The sequence below is a fragment of the Callorhinchus milii genome, unplaced genomic scaffold, assembly GCF_018977255.1.
Source record: "Callorhinchus milii isolate IMCB2004 unplaced genomic scaffold, IMCB_Cmil_1.0 Scaffold5, whole genome shotgun sequence".
Lineage (NCBI taxonomy): Eukaryota > Metazoa > Chordata > Chondrichthyes > Chimaeriformes > Callorhinchidae > Callorhinchus > Callorhinchus milii.
Genome location: NW_024704746.1, coordinates 31,695,701 through 31,716,708, shown reverse-complemented (window position 1 = coordinate 31,716,708; position 21,008 = coordinate 31,695,701). Strand labels below are relative to the sequence as shown.

General features: G+C 37.4%; 1 protein-coding gene across 3 annotated transcripts in view; it reads right to left on the bottom strand.

Annotated features, from left to right (window-relative positions):
• ppp1r12a (protein phosphatase 1, regulatory subunit 12A) overlaps positions 1 to 21,008 on the bottom strand; it is a 69,189-nt gene that overhangs the window by 16,408 nt on the left and 31,773 nt on the right. For all 3 annotated transcript variants that reach the window (XM_007895361.2, XM_007895359.2, XM_007895362.2), the window contains exons 4-19: positions 18,096 to 18,255; positions 17,814 to 17,958; positions 17,272 to 17,346; positions 16,100 to 16,188; positions 15,811 to 15,965; positions 15,331 to 15,458; positions 10,869 to 11,102; positions 10,274 to 10,371; positions 10,028 to 10,189; positions 7,653 to 7,799; positions 6,369 to 6,515; positions 5,018 to 5,131; positions 2,988 to 3,078; positions 2,363 to 2,551; positions 1,462 to 1,627; positions 804 to 940 (exon numbers count right to left, since the gene is read on the bottom strand). In XM_007895361.2, the coding sequence (XP_007893552.1) occupies positions 804 to 940; positions 1,462 to 1,627; positions 2,363 to 2,551; positions 2,988 to 3,078; positions 5,018 to 5,131; positions 6,369 to 6,515; positions 7,653 to 7,799; positions 10,028 to 10,189; positions 10,274 to 10,371; positions 10,869 to 11,102; positions 15,331 to 15,458; positions 15,811 to 15,965; positions 16,100 to 16,188; positions 17,272 to 17,346; positions 17,814 to 17,958; positions 18,096 to 18,255 (2,237 nt within the window). The remainder of the gene's footprint in view (positions 1 to 803; positions 941 to 1,461; positions 1,628 to 2,362; positions 2,552 to 2,987; positions 3,079 to 5,017; positions 5,132 to 6,368; positions 6,516 to 7,652; positions 7,800 to 10,027; positions 10,190 to 10,273; positions 10,372 to 10,868; positions 11,103 to 15,330; positions 15,459 to 15,810; positions 15,966 to 16,099; positions 16,189 to 17,271; positions 17,347 to 17,813; positions 17,959 to 18,095; positions 18,256 to 21,008) is intronic.

The window sequence follows — 21,008 nt, the reverse complement described above, 5'->3', positions numbered from 1 at the left end:
GAGGCTGAAGGCCCGACCACCGATGGTAGGGCGGTTAGGGCGGGGAATGTGGAGCAGACCGGAGCCAGAGGAACGGAGGGTACGGGCAGGTAGGTAGGGGGATAGTAGGTCGGAGAGGTAGGAGGGAGCGAGGCCGTGCATGGCCTTGTAGGTGAGGATGAGGGTCTTGAATTCGATCCTCTGGGGGATGGGGAGCCAGTGGAGGCGAGCGAGGGTGGAGTGATGTGGTCCCGAAGCCTGGTGCGGGACAGTACACGAGCTGCAGAGTTCTGATTGACCTGCAGCTTGTGGAGGGAGGGCCGGGAAGGCCGGCGAGGAGAGAGTTCCCATAGTCCAGCCTTGAGGTGATAATGGCGTGGACCAGAGTTTCAGCAGCGCGAGGGGTGAGGTAGTGCCATAGTCTGGCGATGTTCTGGAGGTGGTGGAAGGCAGTGCCAGTTGTGGCGCGGATGTGGGGAAGAAAGGACAGCTCAGGGTCGAACAGAACACCAAGGTTCCTGACTGGCTTTGAGAGGTGGGGAGTGCAGCCTTGGATGCTGATGCTGTCAGGTGATGCACGTCTTACAAAACTTGATTGTAAGACGTGCATCATCTTTAGCGATGTCTGCCACTAATGGGATTTCCCCTATAAATGCAAATCGCCAAAGGCTCGGCAAGAAATAAGAACTTTCTGTGTGGAGGTTACAGTAAGAACTGGTGCTAACTAGAGAAGAAATATGCAGGTTTGTTTCAGAAGGAAGCGCGTATTTGAATATTCATGAGTATATTGCTGTAAAAGTTTCATGAACACATAAAGCACTTACATCCTGAGTCCAATAAGAAACTCCTGTAGATCTCCGTTTTTCCCTTGGCCGCCGCCGATCTCTTATTGATGGTTTGTTTTGTGACCTCTCATCCAATCTCTCTTCTCCGTCTTTCTCATCTTCCTTCCTCTCTCCTTCTAGTGAATAATGATTGATATTTGTCTATGTGAATTACTGTATGTGTATAAACTCCATTTCCACATCCATCGAATTAAAATAAAAAGGTGAATCAACGCATGTTAGCAATGCTGTCAAGTTTTATAAAGGGACTGATCCACATCCAATTGATTTCTCGATTTAAACTACTGTCGTATTAAGTATTATTTCTGACACTTGAATACACTTTTACAGCCAAAACACTGATTAAGGAACTGGGTTTATGGGAAAAATTATCGAAACAAGAATTGGGTTCCTGCTAACATGGGACATTCAGATGTCATCTCTGGCTGGGATTGAACAGGCCCTAAAGAGACATACCTAGAACAAAGGAGCGAAAGCTACAACAGGTAGGGTAATCCTTGGTGGACAAAATACTGTGTTAATAAATTACTTATTGTTGCAAAAAAAGAAAGTGCTATTGAAAGTAGGGCCTTGTATTCACATTATAGTCACCTGTAATGGTTGTTTTAAAGAATACACACAAACTGCTGGATGTTACCTTTATCAATATCTCGAGAGCTCCGGGAGTATGGCGAGTAAGCTGACGTAATACCAATAAGACTGTTGGGTCTATTTATCTGAGACACTGAATATATGGAGCTGCTGGTAGTAGAAACTGGGGCAGTTGAGGATGATGTAGTAATCGGTCTGATGCGTTGATAAGGCTTAAAACAAATAGAAAAAGATTGGATTGTGCAACTATTTTACATTTACATTTTTTTTACTTGTTTATACTTATTAAAATCTATTTTTAAAGCAGCTTTTAAATGTTATTTCTCACTTATTCATGGATATTATTGACATTTTGATTCAGAATCTCAATTTATTCATGGTACTAATTTTCACTCCAAATGTTTCATTCCAAACATTATGCAATGACTGAAAAAAAAACTGATACATCTTCAATGGTTCTGTGGCTGAATCCACCTAAATGTACAAGGTCACAAGAGAGATTCAGACAAATAATAATTATTCAAATAATTTGATCTCATTGTTCCAGAACACCCACCCTACTGCCTTCCGATTATACAAATTGGTTAATGAATCCAACATCCTATCTTCAATCACCCTTCCGAGTAATCTGCTCCACTGTTGTCTGAGACAAAGACCACAAAGATTCCGTGGTTTGACCTCCACGGTTTTCTGAGTTCGCTGAACCTAAATCATGATAGGAGCACCGTAACAGGCCAGAGCTGCTGGATGGAGCAGGCGAGGACAGACTTGGATTCAGTTGCAAAGCCCCACAGTTGCACATAGGCTACTAGTGCTCAACGTTCTGAGCTCACATATGAAAAATATATCAATGGCAAGCATACAGATGTAATCCAGCACGAGTCTGTATAAGCAAACAAGATTTTGAGGGGATGGGGGAGAAACTTTGTTTTTTATATTAAAAATACCTCTTCAAAATTTCTAGTGAACCTTTGCCTATCATCTCGTGACTCCATTTCTTTCTTGTCTTCCTGCTTTTCTCGGTCTTGTTTTTCCTTCTCCTCCTTTTCTTTCTCCTCTTGTTCTCGAGTTCGACGATCTACACGGCTCCTACCTATTGATTTTTCAGCTTCTTGTAGGTCTGTCAGCGTTACACCCTGCAATAATTTGTATTCACCATTCACTCTTAGGTCATAGCATTTTTTTTTAAACAATGCAATTAACATTCAATTCTAAATGAACAAATCATTTTTAAGTGCCAAGTCTTTTAGCAATGAATGTAATTTTAAAAAAAAACTTTTTTTGATAGAATTTTACATCAGATGCACACCAAAGTACGCAGACCAGACTTTTTCATGCAACAGCAAGAGCGTTGAGTCACCAGATTGAATGAACATATTTGAGCACATCAGCAATAGGAATTTTCAATATCACAATATGCGTGCAGTAGTGCTTGAGATTTAAAATTTGAATGAATACTGAACCTCAGACAAAAATCCAGTTTCATCATAATCCTATTTGATACAGAACCTTTCTTTATATATAACCTATGAATTGTAATCCAAGTGAAAAAAGTGAGCAATGAAAACTTGCCTGAGTTGATCTTCTTGACTGCCTTGCTTGCCTGGATCTGGCTTTCCTTTGCGATTCAGACTCTTCATCTCGGACAGGGGTTAAATATGACCTATTATATTTTAATTTTAAAAGGTCAGAGAATAAGATGTACGGTGCTTAAAATATTGAAAGTTAGTCAAACATTCTATATATTTGCTTAATTTACTGTTGTAACAAGTGCAAAGAAAGTTCCAATTTCAGGCTTTTTTTTGAAATGTGAAATCAACTTTTCCTGTTAAAACTTAAAAAATATATTCCATCTCACAGGTAGTTAGACACTCATAACAAAATGTTTCTACTCAATATCTAAAAAACTGTGTGACAGTCAACTACCCTTGAGAATTAGACTAACATGTAATATGCAGATCATCTGAAGGTGATGGTGACCATTTATTTGCCTTGATAACTGGTCAAAATTACAAGAGAAATTCAGATAATACTGCTCCTCTTATTACATGAAAACTGAAATAAGTTGCTTCTATGCATAGCATTTATGATGAGTCACTGAAGATTGTAGTGTACTCAGACTGTTCACTATGGCAAAAAGCTTTGATTTAAACGTTCATTAGACATGTGGTTGGACCTATAAACTATGCTATACCAGGTGGTCCTAGTTTAAGGAATTAACATTGTATTCTTCATTGACATTCCAACGAACTTGCTGCCGTTGCCTTCCTTTGTCTGCAACAAAACTATTTTGTACATGCCCTATTGAGGAATGTGGGCTTAACATGTAAAGAGGAAATAATTGGAATCTCTGAGAGAACTAGAAACACACAAGCAATCATTCAAAATTAAAAAAGACAGGCTATTTTTTTAGGTGTCCTCCTCATCAGACAATTCAAGAAGTCAGATAAATAAATAATAATCCTTGCATTTGGTAAAGGTAAAGGATCATACACGCAAAACCATCATTTTCTTTCAGATGACCTGCTGTGCGATTCCAGCATTTCCTGGGGTTATTTCAGATTTTCAGCATTTCTATTTTTCTCATCTGTAATAAACTTTATTCCACTATTTTCTACTGTCTTCCATTGTACAGAGACTGAGAGAATTATAAAGAAAGTAAGTTATAAAGTAAATGTTATCCTATTATATCTCAAATCTATCATATTGTTCCCTCACCTAAATACCGTGAATGAAGGTTACATAAAGATCAGCAGGCTAAAGGGCAATATGCAAATGGGAACGCTCCCAAAGACAAATAGGGTACTTACGTGTTATACAATGGTCTTGTTCAAATCTTACATTTTCTAGGTTCAGATGACTTATCATCTGAGCCTTACAAGCAGGTTAGAACCTTGTTAAGTCACAAACAATGATATTCTTATATTGAACACAAAAAGATTGACCTTTTTGGTCAATCTTTTTATTTTCTTCAACTCCCCAATTTAATTTCATGCAAAAACTTCCAAGATCAAATGCAACAAAATTAAATAGGCCACAACAAATACTAGTTATGCAGCATATTATCACTGAAAGAATATCAAACTCCCCACTTTTCCCTGAAGCTGTGTGAACAGTCTTAAACTGCATTGTAATATACAATGACTCAATTCCTAGAAAGATTGGTTCCTTGATAAAGCTTGAATGATTGAATCAGACATCAATCCTTCAGTGAAGTCCTTGGACACCCTTCAACTGGAGTAAAACAGACTCAAAAGGGTATATTTCCAGAGATTGCAAAGAATGTAAGTACTCCAGAAAACTGCAAATTTCGAAAATAAGACAGAAAGTAAGAAATTTGCAAAATTCTGCAGAATCTTAATTTTTTTTTAAAAATTTAAAATCTTATAACCACGAGAACTTTTGTGCCTCTGATGATGTGGGACATTATCCAAATATTGCAAATTACACCTTTGTGTTCCCTCTTGAGCGTGCCACTATTCTAAATTTTTCTGTATACAAATTGTAAAGCGTACTTATTAATTTGGGAACACAGAAAGTTTCTAAATTTTGCAACCAAGCTCCTGAAGCTGAGTAACAATGTTAGCAGCAAGACTACACACCTGCGTCTCTCCCTGACCTCTGTTGTTGACCCAGTGCCAGTTGAAGCAAGCGCTGAAGGAACACTTTCTTTTTCTCTTTCAGCATTGTCCCCCGTCGAAAACCGATTTGAGGTACTACAGCACATTAAGCAGCAACACAAACAAGAAAATAAGCAAAGCTCAACAAACATGAAATTAAAACAAACCAAAGCAATGAAACAAAACTTTGTATGACTTAAGGATTGGGTTTGAACATTACCATCTCTCACTGATCAATGAAGCTTGGTTGCCAAAATTTAAAATTTCTGGAAACCAATAATATTTTCCAGCATATATTTGAAGTCCTTTCAATTATATTAACTAAAGTGTTCTTTTTGAGGGTGGGGTGAAAGAAAAAAATCAGTCAAATAAATGTATTTACTGAGACATGATAAAGTGCTAGGAAACTAGACTGATTAATTTCTCCAGTTTATTTAATTGAACAGCCCTATAAGTTTTCATTCAGTATTTAGAATAAACATTGTTTTTTAAAAATATCAAATTGTAACTGGAGAATTCCAATTGTAAAGCTGCTTCAGTGGTCCCTGCTAGTCTCTTCTTTCCCTCTTCCCTCCACCAAACTTTATAATGTCCGCTATTTCTTTCTCTAGTTTGAGGCATTTTATGTAGGATGTATGTTACAGGAGCTTTACTTGTAGTGGAGAGGAAGTTACTATCCAATAAAAAGTCTGTAATAGGATGCTTATCTAATTAGTGTGCCCTGTTTCCTGTGCTCACCAATCAGGAAAGAATTGCAAGTTGTGGAATTTGTGTGGATGCAATGTATTTCGTACATCTTTCTGATTCAGGTCTCATTTGTTGCTACAAGTCACGAGGGCTCACCATCACATTCTAAGCTACTGCTTCCCTTAGGTAGTAACCGAGGCCTTTTCAAAACCCACTGCAGTTTTTTTTTCTCACAGTCCACCATCATGGAAATAATGCACATAGTGTTGTACTTGTGTACAGTATTGTGCTTGGAGCACAAAGCACCTGGAGAGATGAATGTCTAGCAGCTGGAAGGCAAACTCAGCTCAACGTCTAAATGATATGCTTCCTCCAGGACTCACCAATGTCCTGAATGTTTTAACATTCCTTCCATTAGAACTGTCTCTCCATATTTGGGCAAGTCCTGGAAATTTGGTTCAGATCTTCGTAATACAAATCTGAACTATATAACAACCAGTCATTGGTATTTAATTTGGATGCAAGAGTTAACAAGGAAGAGTCCAAGTGTACAATGAATTAAGTCCCCGCATCCTTATGGCATACAAAGAAAAAGCATAAAAACACAAAAAAAATGCAAAGCCTAAAACTTTGTTTGAATGTTTACCTGCTAAGTGACGTGGTGGCAGGAGTCTTTGTGGAAGTGGTAGATTGCAGGCTGTTTGATGAGGTAACAGTTGTTAGTGTTGTAGCTGAAGTTTTGTTACTTGGAATAGGACCGATGAGATCTTCTTTCCGTTTACCAAAAGAGCTACTGAAGAAAAAGAAAGCACATCAACAAAACATTTGTTTTAATGACACCAACAATTTAAAAGACTAATCTCCAAAGATAGAGTACTTTTAAAGCTTTTGTTGCGCTATTAAAGATTTTGCTGTATAACTATGCTGTATTCAAATGTTTTATGAGGAGTATTGTTCACCTGTGCCATAGATCATGAACGGCAGGAATAACTGATTGTTTGGGCATCATCTCTATGGAGAAGTTGTGTGTGAAACATAACTTTCCAGAAAAAGTTTTTATTTCCTCTAGTTTTAAGCCAAGAACATTTTCTCGAGTTCATTAGTCAACATGCTCCCCCCAAAAAACAGCTCACTAGAAGAGTGAACGATACTTATACAAATTGCGGACGAAGTTCACTAGTAGTGGAATGGAAGTGGAATTAAACAATTCAAATATATTGAGCAGGAAACATTTGCAAAAGTGCAAATATTACTTTCAACAAGAAAACCAGTGTCACTCTCTTCTCTCATGTAAATCTGCTTTGGTTGAGAAAGTTTCAACAAAGCCGCTTTCTCTCTCCACAAATCCGCCTCCTCCCAGCCCTTGGTAACCTCATTATGAAACATGGAATAATGCATCAACCCCAGTGGAACATCTATAGCTAATGGCCAGAATCCAAAGCACATTGCCGGACAAATACTCTCAGTCATGAATCAGTAGACAATTCACCAGGACCAGGTTATAAAGACAACAAACCTGGGCCAATGTGACTGAAGCATTCTCAATATACCTTACTCAGACAGGTATTACAAGAGCTTAGAAATCCCAAAATAAATAATTGTTTTCTTCTCCAATGAGTAAAGAACAAAACTAAATGTTTGTCAGAGTACACTTTTCTTACCGTATCAATTTTAACCGAGAAGACTTAAACGATGGTAGGTATAACTGACACTGTGCCAAAATATTACTTGAAAATACTAGCAATACAGAAAGCAATGCTTTATCTGAGACCAAGCTGATGATGGTTATTCTGTATCTTAGTCAAAACAGAAGCAAAGATAACACAATATTCTGAAAGAGAACACAAACAACCACACACATGCACCATAAAGCAGGAAGCACTCTTGCAAAAGTAAGAAAACTGCCTTTTCAAAGAGGCTGGGATGATACCTTTTGTAGATGTTGTAAGATGAATAGTGAGCTGACGGTGGGTGCCTAGATTTAAAATTAGTAGAATCCAAGCTGATGGCTGAGGACGAGTTGGCTGGCAGATCTCTGGCACTGCTACTTCTGCCTATTGCTAGCAGGTACGAATTACTGCATGCATACCAAGCAAGAGAGCACATCATCAAAACAAAAAAAAATGAGCAAAAGAGAACAAAAGCATTAGAAACACATGCTATCATGCGCACAACTGAAAAAACACACAGAAACGCAAACCAAAAATTGTATGCAAGCATTCAAGTTAAACAAATGCTAAATACTAAACAAGTGCTTTTCAATATTTGACTATGAATGCCAATATGCAAAATCAACAGTGTGTTCCAAATGCTGCCACAGAGCTTTTGGTAATATAAATTACTTAATGCAAATCCACTGTTATCAAAATCAACTAAATTCTCTCTCCAATATTGGGATGTCCTCCTGACGTAAAAGGCATTATAAAAATGTAATTTTGTTGTTGTTGTGGTTGAAAGACATGCCAGCATTCTAGCATTAGATGGTGACACATGTGTTCTGAAAATTTGCATAGTAAACTTGAAAATTTCTACAGACTTTCAGCTGTTAACTGATGAAAAGTTGGCGTTTCTTTCTTTGCTTGCTACATAACACAAATCTGATTTAGAACTAGCATTTGGTGCTGTCAGATATTGTTACTTCTTATTAGAAATCTGATTTCTACTGTAAGTTATTATATTTAAGTTCCTTTCCTTGAGAATTTGCCAGGTCAACTTTAACAGAATCATGGTTTACGATAACATTAACCATTGCTCTATTTTCTTCAAACTATACCACTTAAGTTTACAAGTAGTTCAAGACAATGCAAGACATCGGACATAAAGCAGAAGCCATGCATTTAGGAGCAAGATGCAACTGTACACAGAATATTGCCCATCAGAGGTACTTGGCTAAGAACATCCAAATTCCTTGAAAATCACATCTAATATAAAACACATTAAGATTTTCAAATTACAGAATGACTTCTTTGCTTATACAATAGCATTTTACATTTATATAGCACTTTTCACGTTATGAGGGTCTTGATCCTTCCATCACCTCCGGAATATCGCCAGACTACGGCACTACCTCACCCCTCACGCTGCTGAAACTCGTCCACGCCTTTATCACCTCAAGGCTGGACTATGGGAACTCTCTCCTCGCCGGCCTTCCCGGCACCTCCTTCCAGAAGCTGCAGGTCATTCAGAACTCTGCAGCTCATGTACTGCCCCGCACCAGGCTTCACGACCACATCACTCCCACCCTTGCTCGCCTCCACTGGCTCCTCATTCCCCAGAGGATCGAATTCAAGATCCTCATCCTCACCTACAAGGCCATTCACGGCCTTGCTCCCTCCTACCTCTCCGACTTACTATTCCCCTACCTAGCTGCCCGTACCCTCCGTTCCTCCGGCTCCGGTCTGCTCCACGTCCCCTCACCCTGACCATTTCCCCCCAATGCTCGGGTCCTGACCTATTTTCACATCCTCCCGACGTGAAAGGCGCTCTATAAATGAAATGTTGTTGTTGTTGATGTCTCTTAAAAGTCTCTTTAATGCAAGCTTGCTAGCGTTAGCCTACAGTACGTGGGACTAGGATAAATTGACACTAGGCTTTACAATTAAAATTTTTGGAAGAGTATAAAAGAGAAATCTAGAACACTTCAAAAAGACTCTGAGAAGGAGAAATCTAGCACATAAAAGTTTCAATATGCCCATGACTGAGTTAGTCTTTTAGATGCACGTTGCATTTCACCCCCACAAAATGCAGTCGCTTCACGTTACAACATATTCTGGGAACGCTTTATGAGACGTCTCAACGACGTGGTACGGTGCTATATCAAATGCAAGGATTATTTTTTATTATTATTATAGTAAGAATACTCAAAATAGATGTCAATTCATCACTGAACTCAAAAAACACACAGGAATTGTTGACACAAATGCCAAGAAAGCATTTCATCATCCAAGGGAGTAAATGGAAGACCCAATGATACACTTTGGTCTCTTTCTGTTGAGCAATGGGCTCATTCAAATTCATATGGAGAGAAGAATTAAGTACATTATCACTTCATAGGTTCATGATCCTGGCCTATAATCTAACAGTAGCCCCCAAAATATCTTTAATCAAGACAAATGGAACTCACAAGTGGCTCAGTCAGAGCACCACTAGAAGCAATTTGTGATGGGATGGGAGGAAATGAAAAAATAGTTTATTCATTTTAGTGCATTAAAATTGTAAGCTTTACCTATTCTTCCTTCCATATCAACAAAACCCATATAAATCAAACAGCTAGACACGATTCTCACATTGACAGCTTCCAATTACCTTCTTTGATAACTAGGCACTACAGGTAAATTGGTAAAAGCAGCATTTTGTGATGTAGATCCTTCAGGGGTAGAAGTATGATTTACTTCTTTCTTCTTCAAATCATCTTCCCACCGTCGCCTTGTGTAAGACCCACATCGCGTCAGAATAGTAGCAGAATCTCTGTGGAGCAATCATGATTTGAGTATTCACGGAAATAAATACTTTAAATGAACAATACAATGACCAAGTTTAACAGGATGTCACCTGGTTTCTCGATCATCAACATCAGATGTACTGGCCAGTCTTCTTGATGGGATCGTAGGTGCAATATATGCAAATTTGGTTCCTTTCTGATCCTTCTCCTTGGGAAAAAGATGGAAATGAAAATGTGTGACTGCTTAGATCTGTAAAGCATTTCTACTGTGCATTGGTGACATTAATAGAAATTGTTTCAGTTTAGTTGGCATTTTTGGTCCTTAGTACAAATTGGTCTTCAGATCGTCTGGTCTCAGTCTTTTCCCTCCGCCTTGGCTCCTCTTCCACCCCCCCCCAAAAAAAACACTCCTCAATCTTGTCAATCTGAGGAGTGAGCAAGTCTCCAATAGAGGAGAGTAGAACATATTGCTACTCTGGTAGTGGCTTGGAACTTTCCAGAGGTCTTAAATATTTTTTTTTAAAAACTTCAAATATTTTTGCATTATGGATTCAGATTTAATTATTTGGGTATGAAGAGGGGACTGAATCCAACTTTCATACTTCACCTCATTTGTTCATTTAAGATCCCACTTTCCTCTGGTAACTCAATACCAAACCGAACGGACTACAACATATTCTATTAGATAACATATACGCTAGTTACCTTATCTTTGTTATCTAAACTGGATGAGAGTCGTGGACTTGAGGCTGAACGCATCACACCTACAGGGTCTCTCTCTTTCTGTCCCTCTTTAGAAGCACTAATCTCAGCCAATGCACCATAGCTCCCAGTCTTCCGCAGCCCTGACCGCCACGATGCTGGAGATGCATCTTTTTTCTCTTCATCGTCTTTCCTCTTCTTCTCCTCCTCTTTAGGTTTTGTGAATGGAGTGGTAAACTGTAAACAAAGATTGAAAACTAAAGTGGCATCATATTGCTTATTGATCTTCGATCATGGTGTAAATTAGGTATGTATTTGATGGCTTGATAAAAGGTGGTCACACACTATCCAACTCTATTGGTGACAATAGTAATACTCAACCAGCCTGAGTAATATCAAACTCAAAAGTATTAATATCGAAAGGAACAATTCTGATATTAGTAATTACTAGGTTTTAATAAAACCACATGCTTTTTTAAGAAAGTTCCTATTTCCACAGTGAGGAAAACACAGAAAACACCTACAATCCCATCCAGAAGTGATCAAGGACTGCACAGTATTTCTTCACAAATGAATTCAATCCTGATCCCACAGCTAGCTAGATTTAAATCATTCTAATTCCAACAAGACAATAATAATAATCCTTGCATTTGATATAGCGCTTTTCACGTCTTCTAGATGTCTCAAAGCGCTTCACAGAATATACTGCAAAGTGATTTGACTGTATTTTTGTGGGCGAACACGGCAGCCAATTGCGCACAGCAGTGTCCCACAAACAATCGTGGATTGAAAATGACCAATTTATTATTGTTTTGGAGGGATTATTATTAGGCATGTGGGATAATATATATAAATGACTATTAAATAAATACAAATCCATGGTTCCTTTGCCAAAGGGCTTTGGAAACAAAATCTCACTTGGGATTCTATTTTCAAAAAAAGACAACTTGCATTTTGTAAATCAGCGTGCGTTTGTTTCAGCTGATCATTACAATGGTACATTGAAGTGTTTACAGCATCCAACACATGAATCTCTAAAAACCCATACACCAAATGAATAAAAATCATTCCCTTCACAAAGAGGATAGGAATTGATCAATATAGTTCTTATATAGCTCACATAATAGAGCACATGAAAGGTATAGCACTACACAATTCACACTTTCACAATTCCATTGTCCCTTTATTTGTACATTTTCAATTTATTGCAAATATACAATATTGTCCATGTAATTCTCATCAGATAAATACAGATTTTACCACTAAAACATTAACTGAAAAATTAAAAACAGGAAACTGATTAATCATAATTTGCAGCAAAGTGGTCATTTCCAAATCTTCTCCCAAATTAAATACATGACCCAACAGAATAAAACTCACCCTAATCCAATTTATTTTACCCTATCCTTAACCTTTTACACATTTTAAATCCTTCAAACAAACAGTTTGATGAAGGCAAAGGCTTATTAATACTACACCATTTTGCAAGACAACACTGAAAATGCAATGGCTGCATCAGTATCAGTTCTGCCAACAGGGGGGGAAAAAAAATCAAAAGACAGAAAACAATTAGTGGTTAAAAAACTGATGGGATGAATTTCCTAATAATTTTTCATGCAGCTTCCAGAATAGATTAAAATAAAGGAAGCAAAACGTGCGCAAAACACACAAAACGCAAAATCTTTACTCAAATATTCACACATCAGAACTACTTCTGTTGAAAATACATAAAAATAAGTGAGCACAACATGCAAGAGTGATGTGGGATATCTCTGATTCACCATTAAATGTCAAACTGCACACGTCTGCTCACACAAGGCAGCTCACCATAACTTTTTCACCCTTTTGAGGCACAAGAACAATGCCAGTTTTGCGCAAGCCCTGACGCCAAGATGCTGGATCCGCCACAGGCATGACTGGAGTAATGAATTCATACTGAAGCCAATTAAAACAGAAAGTATAATGAGAAAATGGCAGACAATCAAGCTAGGCTGTCTGTCACACACAGAGATAAGTTGATCAGGATCCAGCAGGTAATTAAACAAATAGCGTTTAATGAATAGCGCCAACATGAATCTACAACCTTTCAGATCTTTAACAAATTAGGACCACAAGTTGGACCAAATTTATTATGCCTTTCAAAATTGTCGTCTGGATTGCAGATAGCTGTCCATTAAAGAATTTCTCTGTACCGTGTACTGAAAGGTTTCAAAATTACAAGTTCCTCATTAGTTGAATACCATTCTAACATCTTCAAACTCAAAATTTGTCCATGATGAAGATAAGCTAGTCACTAAAATATAAATTTCACCAAATACATCAATGCTTTATCTAATGTTACTGCTGGTACCTTATGAATAAACCATGTGAAGGAAATCTAGTTTGCACTGAATCTCCCTAAACTACTAATTAAAACATTCCAGATATTGTAGAACGTTTGATTATCTGATGGAAAATTGAAGGTCCACTGTTTGAACATACAGGTATTATTTTGGAATTTTAAAAAACATCCCTTATCAATAACTTATTTAAAGGAAAAGAATAACTCAACTCATTGCAACATATGGGTAATTTACAGATCTACAACACTGACAATGTGCCCTTATACAGAGCCGTACACATAAAAATAAATAACTCAAATGCTTTGCAAAATGACTGATAAATGAAGTGAATATTTTATAGGTAATGGCTCCTTTGAAGCAGATTCTTCATGTTCAGCTCAAAAGTTCAACTATTGTCAGATTGACATGCCTCTCAATTATCATCAACAGTTGTTGTAAGACTGTCCAATTTAAAGAGGCAAGGAAATCAGGTTCTGCTTTAGCTTACATGACTGGATGGGTAAACCCTTGAGTCCACAGCACAAACTGACAGCAATATTCACTCAGCAACTTCTACACAAACAACAATTTAGCTGGGCCACCAAAACAAATACATCACTGAGTATCCTCGGGGAGCTAAATTCGTTAAACAGTACCAAATGGAGATAGCAGGATCCGTCATCTGCTTACAAACTCTTTATACAATGGACCCAGCCCTAGCCAAATACACGCATAAGCAATCAGCAAACATTACTCCATCACCATCGAGAACTTCAATCAATAGGGAGAATATTTTTTTTACAATGACTGAACAATGTATCCTATTCAGCAGGCTACACAGAAACCTAGGCCAAAGAAATGCTGTAGATGTTGAGAATGCATTACACCATTTCAGTTTTTAATCTTCTCCAAAATACTGTAATCAGGTTGTTAGTCTTCTATCAGAGAATGGCAAGACGCTGCTTGTGTATGAAGCTGTCCTCTTTGTGTAGCAGCTGACACAATTTCAACTCAATATTCTGCCCATTTCAAAATATTCAGTGATAAAGAACCACAAACTGCTTCAATAACATATGGAATCCTATGTATGAAATTATGCCCCTTGTAAGCAACTTTAAACTGTGATTTACTGATATCTATACAGGGTGACCCTGTTTTGTGCAGTGTTTTGGGTCTATAAAATTAGACCCAGTCATAACAGGTCCATGAAAAAAACACCACGACCACTCTCAAAAGCATTTCTAGCTTCTGGTTACTGAGGGTCCACAGACTTACACTTTAGCAAAGTGCCATAAAATGGGATCACCGTAAATATCATGAAATGCCAGAAATACTAATACTTTAGTACTTGGTATTATTCCATTATGTAATGTTACCGATATATATTTGTATCCATTCAGATTTACCACCCAAAGGCCCTCACTGACTCTGCCTAATGCTTTACCTTCAGCCACAAAGGTAGCAAAAATTATTGAAGGCATTAAACTGGTGTTACTAATATTGTGCCAGGGTTTAAGCAGGTCTCATTTGGGAGCTAGTGCCCAGAATCTTACAGTGTGAGTGATGGAAATGACCAACGAGTACGAGTGACCGATCATTCCTCAGAAAATGAGTTCCTTGCTTTTTACCATTCTGCATTCGCAGGTGGATGTTTTTGCTCAGGAAGAACAAAACAATTACCAGGTCTTATAGTTAGATCAGAATAAAGTACAATCAAACTCTGCTGATGGTGAGGGAAAAAAAACAGCTTCTTGCATGCTGGTAAAGAAAGAGGAACCCACAGTTGGCCACGTTATGATTAAGCCCTAAAGCATAGGAACACCAGGTCTGCTGAGTGCCAGCAGCGATGAGGAACTGACTCATACTCAGAATGCAACACCTTTCATCATTGCCATCAATACCATTACATAAATTTGTTAACAAAAAATTAACTTATGCAGGTCAGTATTTGCCTTTCCCTCAGGAGAAAGGCATCCCCATCTTCTAGTGTCCCATCTACTGCCTCTAACAGTAACCTGCCCAACAGAAGATGCTGAAACTTAGGTTTAAAAAAAAGGTTGGGATTCAAATCTCTAACAAATTGTTAAGTGTTACTGAGCTACCCCTTTTGTTATATAATGTACAAATTTGCTCATAGTCCATACCTTCTTAACCGGTGATGTTGGTGCAACTTGGTTTGTAGACACAGTTGAGGGAGCCACTGATGCTGACTGTATACTACCACTATTGGTATGATTTACAATATTTACAGGTACTGTAGGTTTGCTTTTCTCTGAAAAAGAATAAATTTATGAATGAAGAACAAATAAATGCGTAAGTGTCATCCTACAAAGTACTATGTAATACAATTTGCTATAAACTGATTGGCAACTTCTAGTCAGTTGCACATCTTACAAGAAAACTAGAACATGACATTCATCCAACTATAATTTACTGATACATTTTTATTCCAAATCAGATTACTGCCAAAAGCAATTCACTTTTAAATATAAAACAATCTGATCAGGCATTTTCAAAGTTACTCCACATGATGTAGACATCTTGGTGAGAGTGAAATTTCAGATGGTCTAACAATTCAAGTTTGTCTAAATTTGCAGACAAAATCAAACTGCTGAACAGCATACCTGACTCGGCTTCAGACTCTGAGTCCTCCTCCTCTTCTTCCTCACTGGAACAGCTAGAGTCATCTTTTTTGCCCTCTTCCTCTTCATCCACTTTCTCCTGTTCCAAAGCCTCTATGTGGGCTGCGTTCTTTTGTTCATTCAGTAGTGCTTCTTTGCTGATAAGAGTTTAACAGATCAAATCAAATTTTGTAAACAAACTTTTACAATCCATAAACTGTAGCATTCAAAAGAACAAAAGGAAAGGTTGATAAATGATGCAATTTCCTAAAGAAACCTCATTTATACTTACTTTTTAACTAACTTTACTTGTTGATTGTTCTCCAATGTTGTAGTTGACTCAATAAGTGGTGATTTAGTTGCTGGCTTCTCACTGAGCAGCTGTGGAAATAAAGTATGACCAGCAGGGATGACAATTGTTAATACTGTATCAATTTTCTAAAGCTTATTATAGTAGATCACACAAGTTTAATATTAATACATTTTTAATTAAATCCTGGGTGAATATATATCCAAAAAGCTAGTTTTTTTGAATTGAAAACAATTCAAACAGTTAATTTGCCGCCATCAAAAGCACTAAAAATAAATTCAAGCAGATCCATTTAGAGGGGGAAATCCTCATCTACCTACACATTATGATGAAGAGCCTAAATTTGTGGTGGGAAAAGTCATCAACCCAATAAACCTCAGACACATTTTGACTTTTCTCACCCAAATGAAGCACCTTTTTCACCAGATATCTTAATCTAACATAGCGTCGTTACTGTATTAACATTACAACGTAGTTGACCTGAGCTTCTGGGATATCGGGGTTAGGTAAATGAGAACCCAATGACACAGGTCAACTGTCTTCAGGCTCCGCAGGGAGGAGCCAGGTGTAGGGAGAAGCCAGGAGAGTGACAATCACACTCAATGTCCAGAAACAGCACCCTCCAGTGGATGTTCTTCCTAAATAGAAACTCCTAGTCATCCCCGCAAAGGGGAAGTTATGTGGGATGTCCCATGAGTATTGTGTAACATTCCTACTCATGGGAACACTGAATGAGGTTAAGAGTTTGGTAAGTTTACATGTCATTCAGTGACCTTCCCAACTCCTTGTGCAAGATTTTTTTAAAAAAATCTTTCGTTTGGTTTGCGTCTCACTAGCAACTTTTATTTATTTTAACCCTGTGCTCCAAGACGTTATCCTGCATGAAGAACTTTACATAAATTCAAGTTGTATTTTCCCTTATCCCCTGAACCCACTCCAGTATTACAGTATTAACAGAACATATATAGTCTCCATGGTAAATACTTAAGAGCTATATTGGTGTGTGGAGATTGGGTAGATTGCTTTATTTGCTGCTACAGATATATTCATGATAAAGCAATTATAGAATTGTATTTGAGGACTTTTCCTGCCTATCCCCACTCCTGAAAAATATGTAAATAGTCAAACATAGTTCAATAGTTTTAAAAACTCACCACAGACTGCTTTTTGTGTAACTCTTCTAAGTACCGAAGAACATCTTCGTCTGCAACATCAAAAGCTGTTTGTCCCTGTGGAAAGTTTAGGCGCTCAGCAGATGTTTTGGGGAACCAGTTCTCTACACAACATTGCTATGTTACGATAGCTGTGATGAATGCTGTACAATGATGTTAAAAGATTTTCAGATTTTAACACAACTCAGATACTTGATAAAACTACTTGGAAGTGATAAAATCAAAATGGTGGCTGTGGAGCTAGCAAGAAAAATGATTATAAGTATTTTAAGTGAAAAGTATACAACATCATAGCTGCTAATAACCATAGGAACATCACATGAAGCATTCATTTCAATCAACTTATCTGATATCTGAATTCTAAGTCGAGAGGTACAATACTTGCCAATGGATACCCTATAAATTCCCTTTTACCTTCACGTCCTCTTCAGTCTCGCCCCAAAAAATCTACAATAACTTGATAATTTGCTGATTTTATTTTTGATAAGCTTGCAGCCATTATCAAAATGTAACTGGTAACAAACCACTTTGTTGATCGCCTCCATATCACAGAAGTGTTCTACTAGGATGCGGCAGGCTTCTGCTTTACCCCAGTGCGCAGAAGCATGAAGTGGTGTCCAGCCATCATAATCCTTGATATTTACATCATACCCTGCCTGGATTAGAAGCCTGTGAGAAGAAACAAGTATTATGGATAAATAACATTTTCAGATGGATTTTAAATAAATTTTAGTTGTCCAGTATTTGCATTTAGGCTTCACCATTTGAATAAGTAAATAGACAATCTAGCAATTTTATATACGTACTTTAAAACCTCCGTATAGCCCTTAGCTGCAGCTACGTGAAGTGCTGTTCCCCCAGATTTTGGGTGTCTAACGTCATTTATCTGCCCACTGTTTAACCACTGTCGTGCATCACGAAGCATTATTCGTTCTTCTTCTTTCCGAGCTGATTCTATATCCACGCCTAATGAACAAACCAATTTAATAAAAGATTAATAAAATTGTTTTATATATGTATTCTTTACTAACATTCAAAGTTAGCATATTTAGAGGCACATGGACATAAAAGGAGCCTCACTACAGTAAACATATTTAGAAGCACACAGACATAAAAGGAGCTTTCGTACAGTAAACAACTTCCAGTACAAACACAAGATAAAAGGGAACGGTATGTAATGTGACAATTCGAAACCAAAGATATGATTCCCAAGATGATTACAGTCTGGCCAGAAATCTTAAATAGAGCAGTCTTATTAATTGAAGATATTGCTTTCAAAGTAATGGTCCTTTTAGAACACAAATAGTGAGGTAAATTCTGCAGGTCTGATAAGCATGTTTTGGAAACCCTCTGTTAGAAAGGTGACAACAGCCATGATTAACCAAATGATGCTCAACATGATGAGATTTAGCTAAAATGAAGCACTAGGTAACCTTGTGTTACATTCCCTAGAGTTGAAGAGGGTAAATGATGATCTGGATGAGTTGTGTAACACAAGAGACTGAAGGAAATTACCAAGGTAGACAGGGAACAATTCATCCCTCTGGTTGCCAAATCCAGAACAGGAGACCATAATCTTAAAATTAGAGCTAGTGGTTAACAGGCAAAAGAAAAAAAGATAAATGCACTGCCCATAAATAAACACTCAATCAAGGTGCTCAAAAGGGAGATTATAGGTTTGTGAGCTAAAGATACAATGGGAGTGCAAGAAACTGGATTTAAAACTATAAATGGCTGATATGACTTAATGAGACAAGAGGATAGACTTGAACAGATCAAATAACTTAGGAGCTCTTGTTCCAATGCTGTTAAATATTTCTCAGCAAAAATCTTTAATTTTGCCAATGTCTTATACTACCCAGAAGGATTACAAAATTATGTTGGAACATGAAAACCGGTGAACAAATAAATGTTGGTTTGCAAAATGTAGTTTTGCCGCAATAATTCCAAGCCTTTTCACGAAAACAGGTTTATTGATTTCACATTTCCATTACACGATTTGAAAATGCTGTTGCTATTTCAGTAAAAGTAAATGATTATCGTCAATGACGTAATTACCTTAGAAACTAAAAGCGAACACTTCCAAGGAGACTTGCCTGAAGAGGGCAATGTTGCTCACTGCTATTTTAGTAGGCATTGCTTTATGAAAGTGAACTTTACAATTTCATTATGATAAGGACAATCAGGTGTAACTAAGATCAGGTATGACATTAGAACCAAACCTAGTACTACACTATTGTTTAAAAATGAACAGTTTTGAATAATGGAAACCTACATTTCACAAAGTTGATTAGCATATGCACTCAAATGAGTTTCAACCTTAATTAAGGGTTGGTTCTGATATAAAAATTATGCTTACAGAAAGTTTATTTAAAAATATGTTAAATCCACAAAATTGTCACTCACCCAGCACAACTAGTTTGTGAAGTTTTTTTTAAAAACTTTTTTTTAAAAAATGTTTTCACTTTCAATGTGGTTTTCTGGTTAATTTATTTCTTATATTTTATGTCCTTTATTCATCTTATTTAATATGCCCATCAAGAAACAGATTAGAGATCTTCAGCAGAAGAGACAATGTTAATAATGCTAAATCATTACAGGAGTACAGCCTTCAGTTGGAAGCAGAGCTTAGAACATTACATTCTTGCATTAAGTTATTCAAATTAGGCCCCGTTTGTCTCATGATTCAGGTAAAGGGGCCATGTGCCATTACTACTTCAAAGAAATAGCTTGCATTCCCCTTCTCATCCTAAATTGAAATTAATTTACTACTCATCTGACTGCTTTTGTGGGTCATTGCTGGCACAAATTACCTGCACTTGATTCAATTATAACATTTGCTTAATACCTTATGAATTAGATTTTGTAAAGTGCTCGGAGAAATGTATTTTTACGTGAAAGGTGTGCTATTGCAAGTTGTTGTTCATTCATTATGTGAAGTGTCAGGCTCCACATGCCTAATGCACTCCAGATAAATATAATAATCCTTGCATTTGACATCATGCCTTATCACTTCAAAACATCAGTTTTTCATAGTTTTTGTAAAGTATAGTGATTGGAGTCCTGTAGCTCAGTGGTTAGAGCACTCGCCTTGCAAGCGAGATACCTGGGTTCAATTCCAGGCAGAGGGCGAAACCTTGGGCAAGTTTCCTTACTCCACACGCCTAATAATAATCCCTCCAAAACAAAAACAGTAATAATAAATTGGTCATTTTCAATCCACAACTGCTTGTGGGGACGCTGCTGTGTGCAATTGGCTGCCGCGTTTCGCCCACAAATATACAGTCAATTCACTTTAGAGCATATTCTGTGAAGCGCTTTGAGACGTCTAGAAGACGTAAAGAGCGCTATATCAAATGCAAGGATTATTATTATTGTGTAATTGTAGGTAAATTTTCACATATCAATGCCCTGCAAACAACCATGAAGCGAAAGACCATTTTTAGGAGGGATTATTGGACATACTATTGTATATATATTACATTATACTATCAAATATACATACACACACACACAGATACATACATTCAGGTCACAAACTAAAGTGCATAGTTCTGCCTGTCTACCATCTCTGGAACGTACACTTTTCAAAGGACTGAAACATTTTAACTTGTTCCCTGTATCTTAGTGAAATTCTGCGACGAGTTTATTACTGAGCCCAAATTTCTGATTATTCTGAAATAAAGGTCAAAATTGAAACATATACTCCTATTTCATCA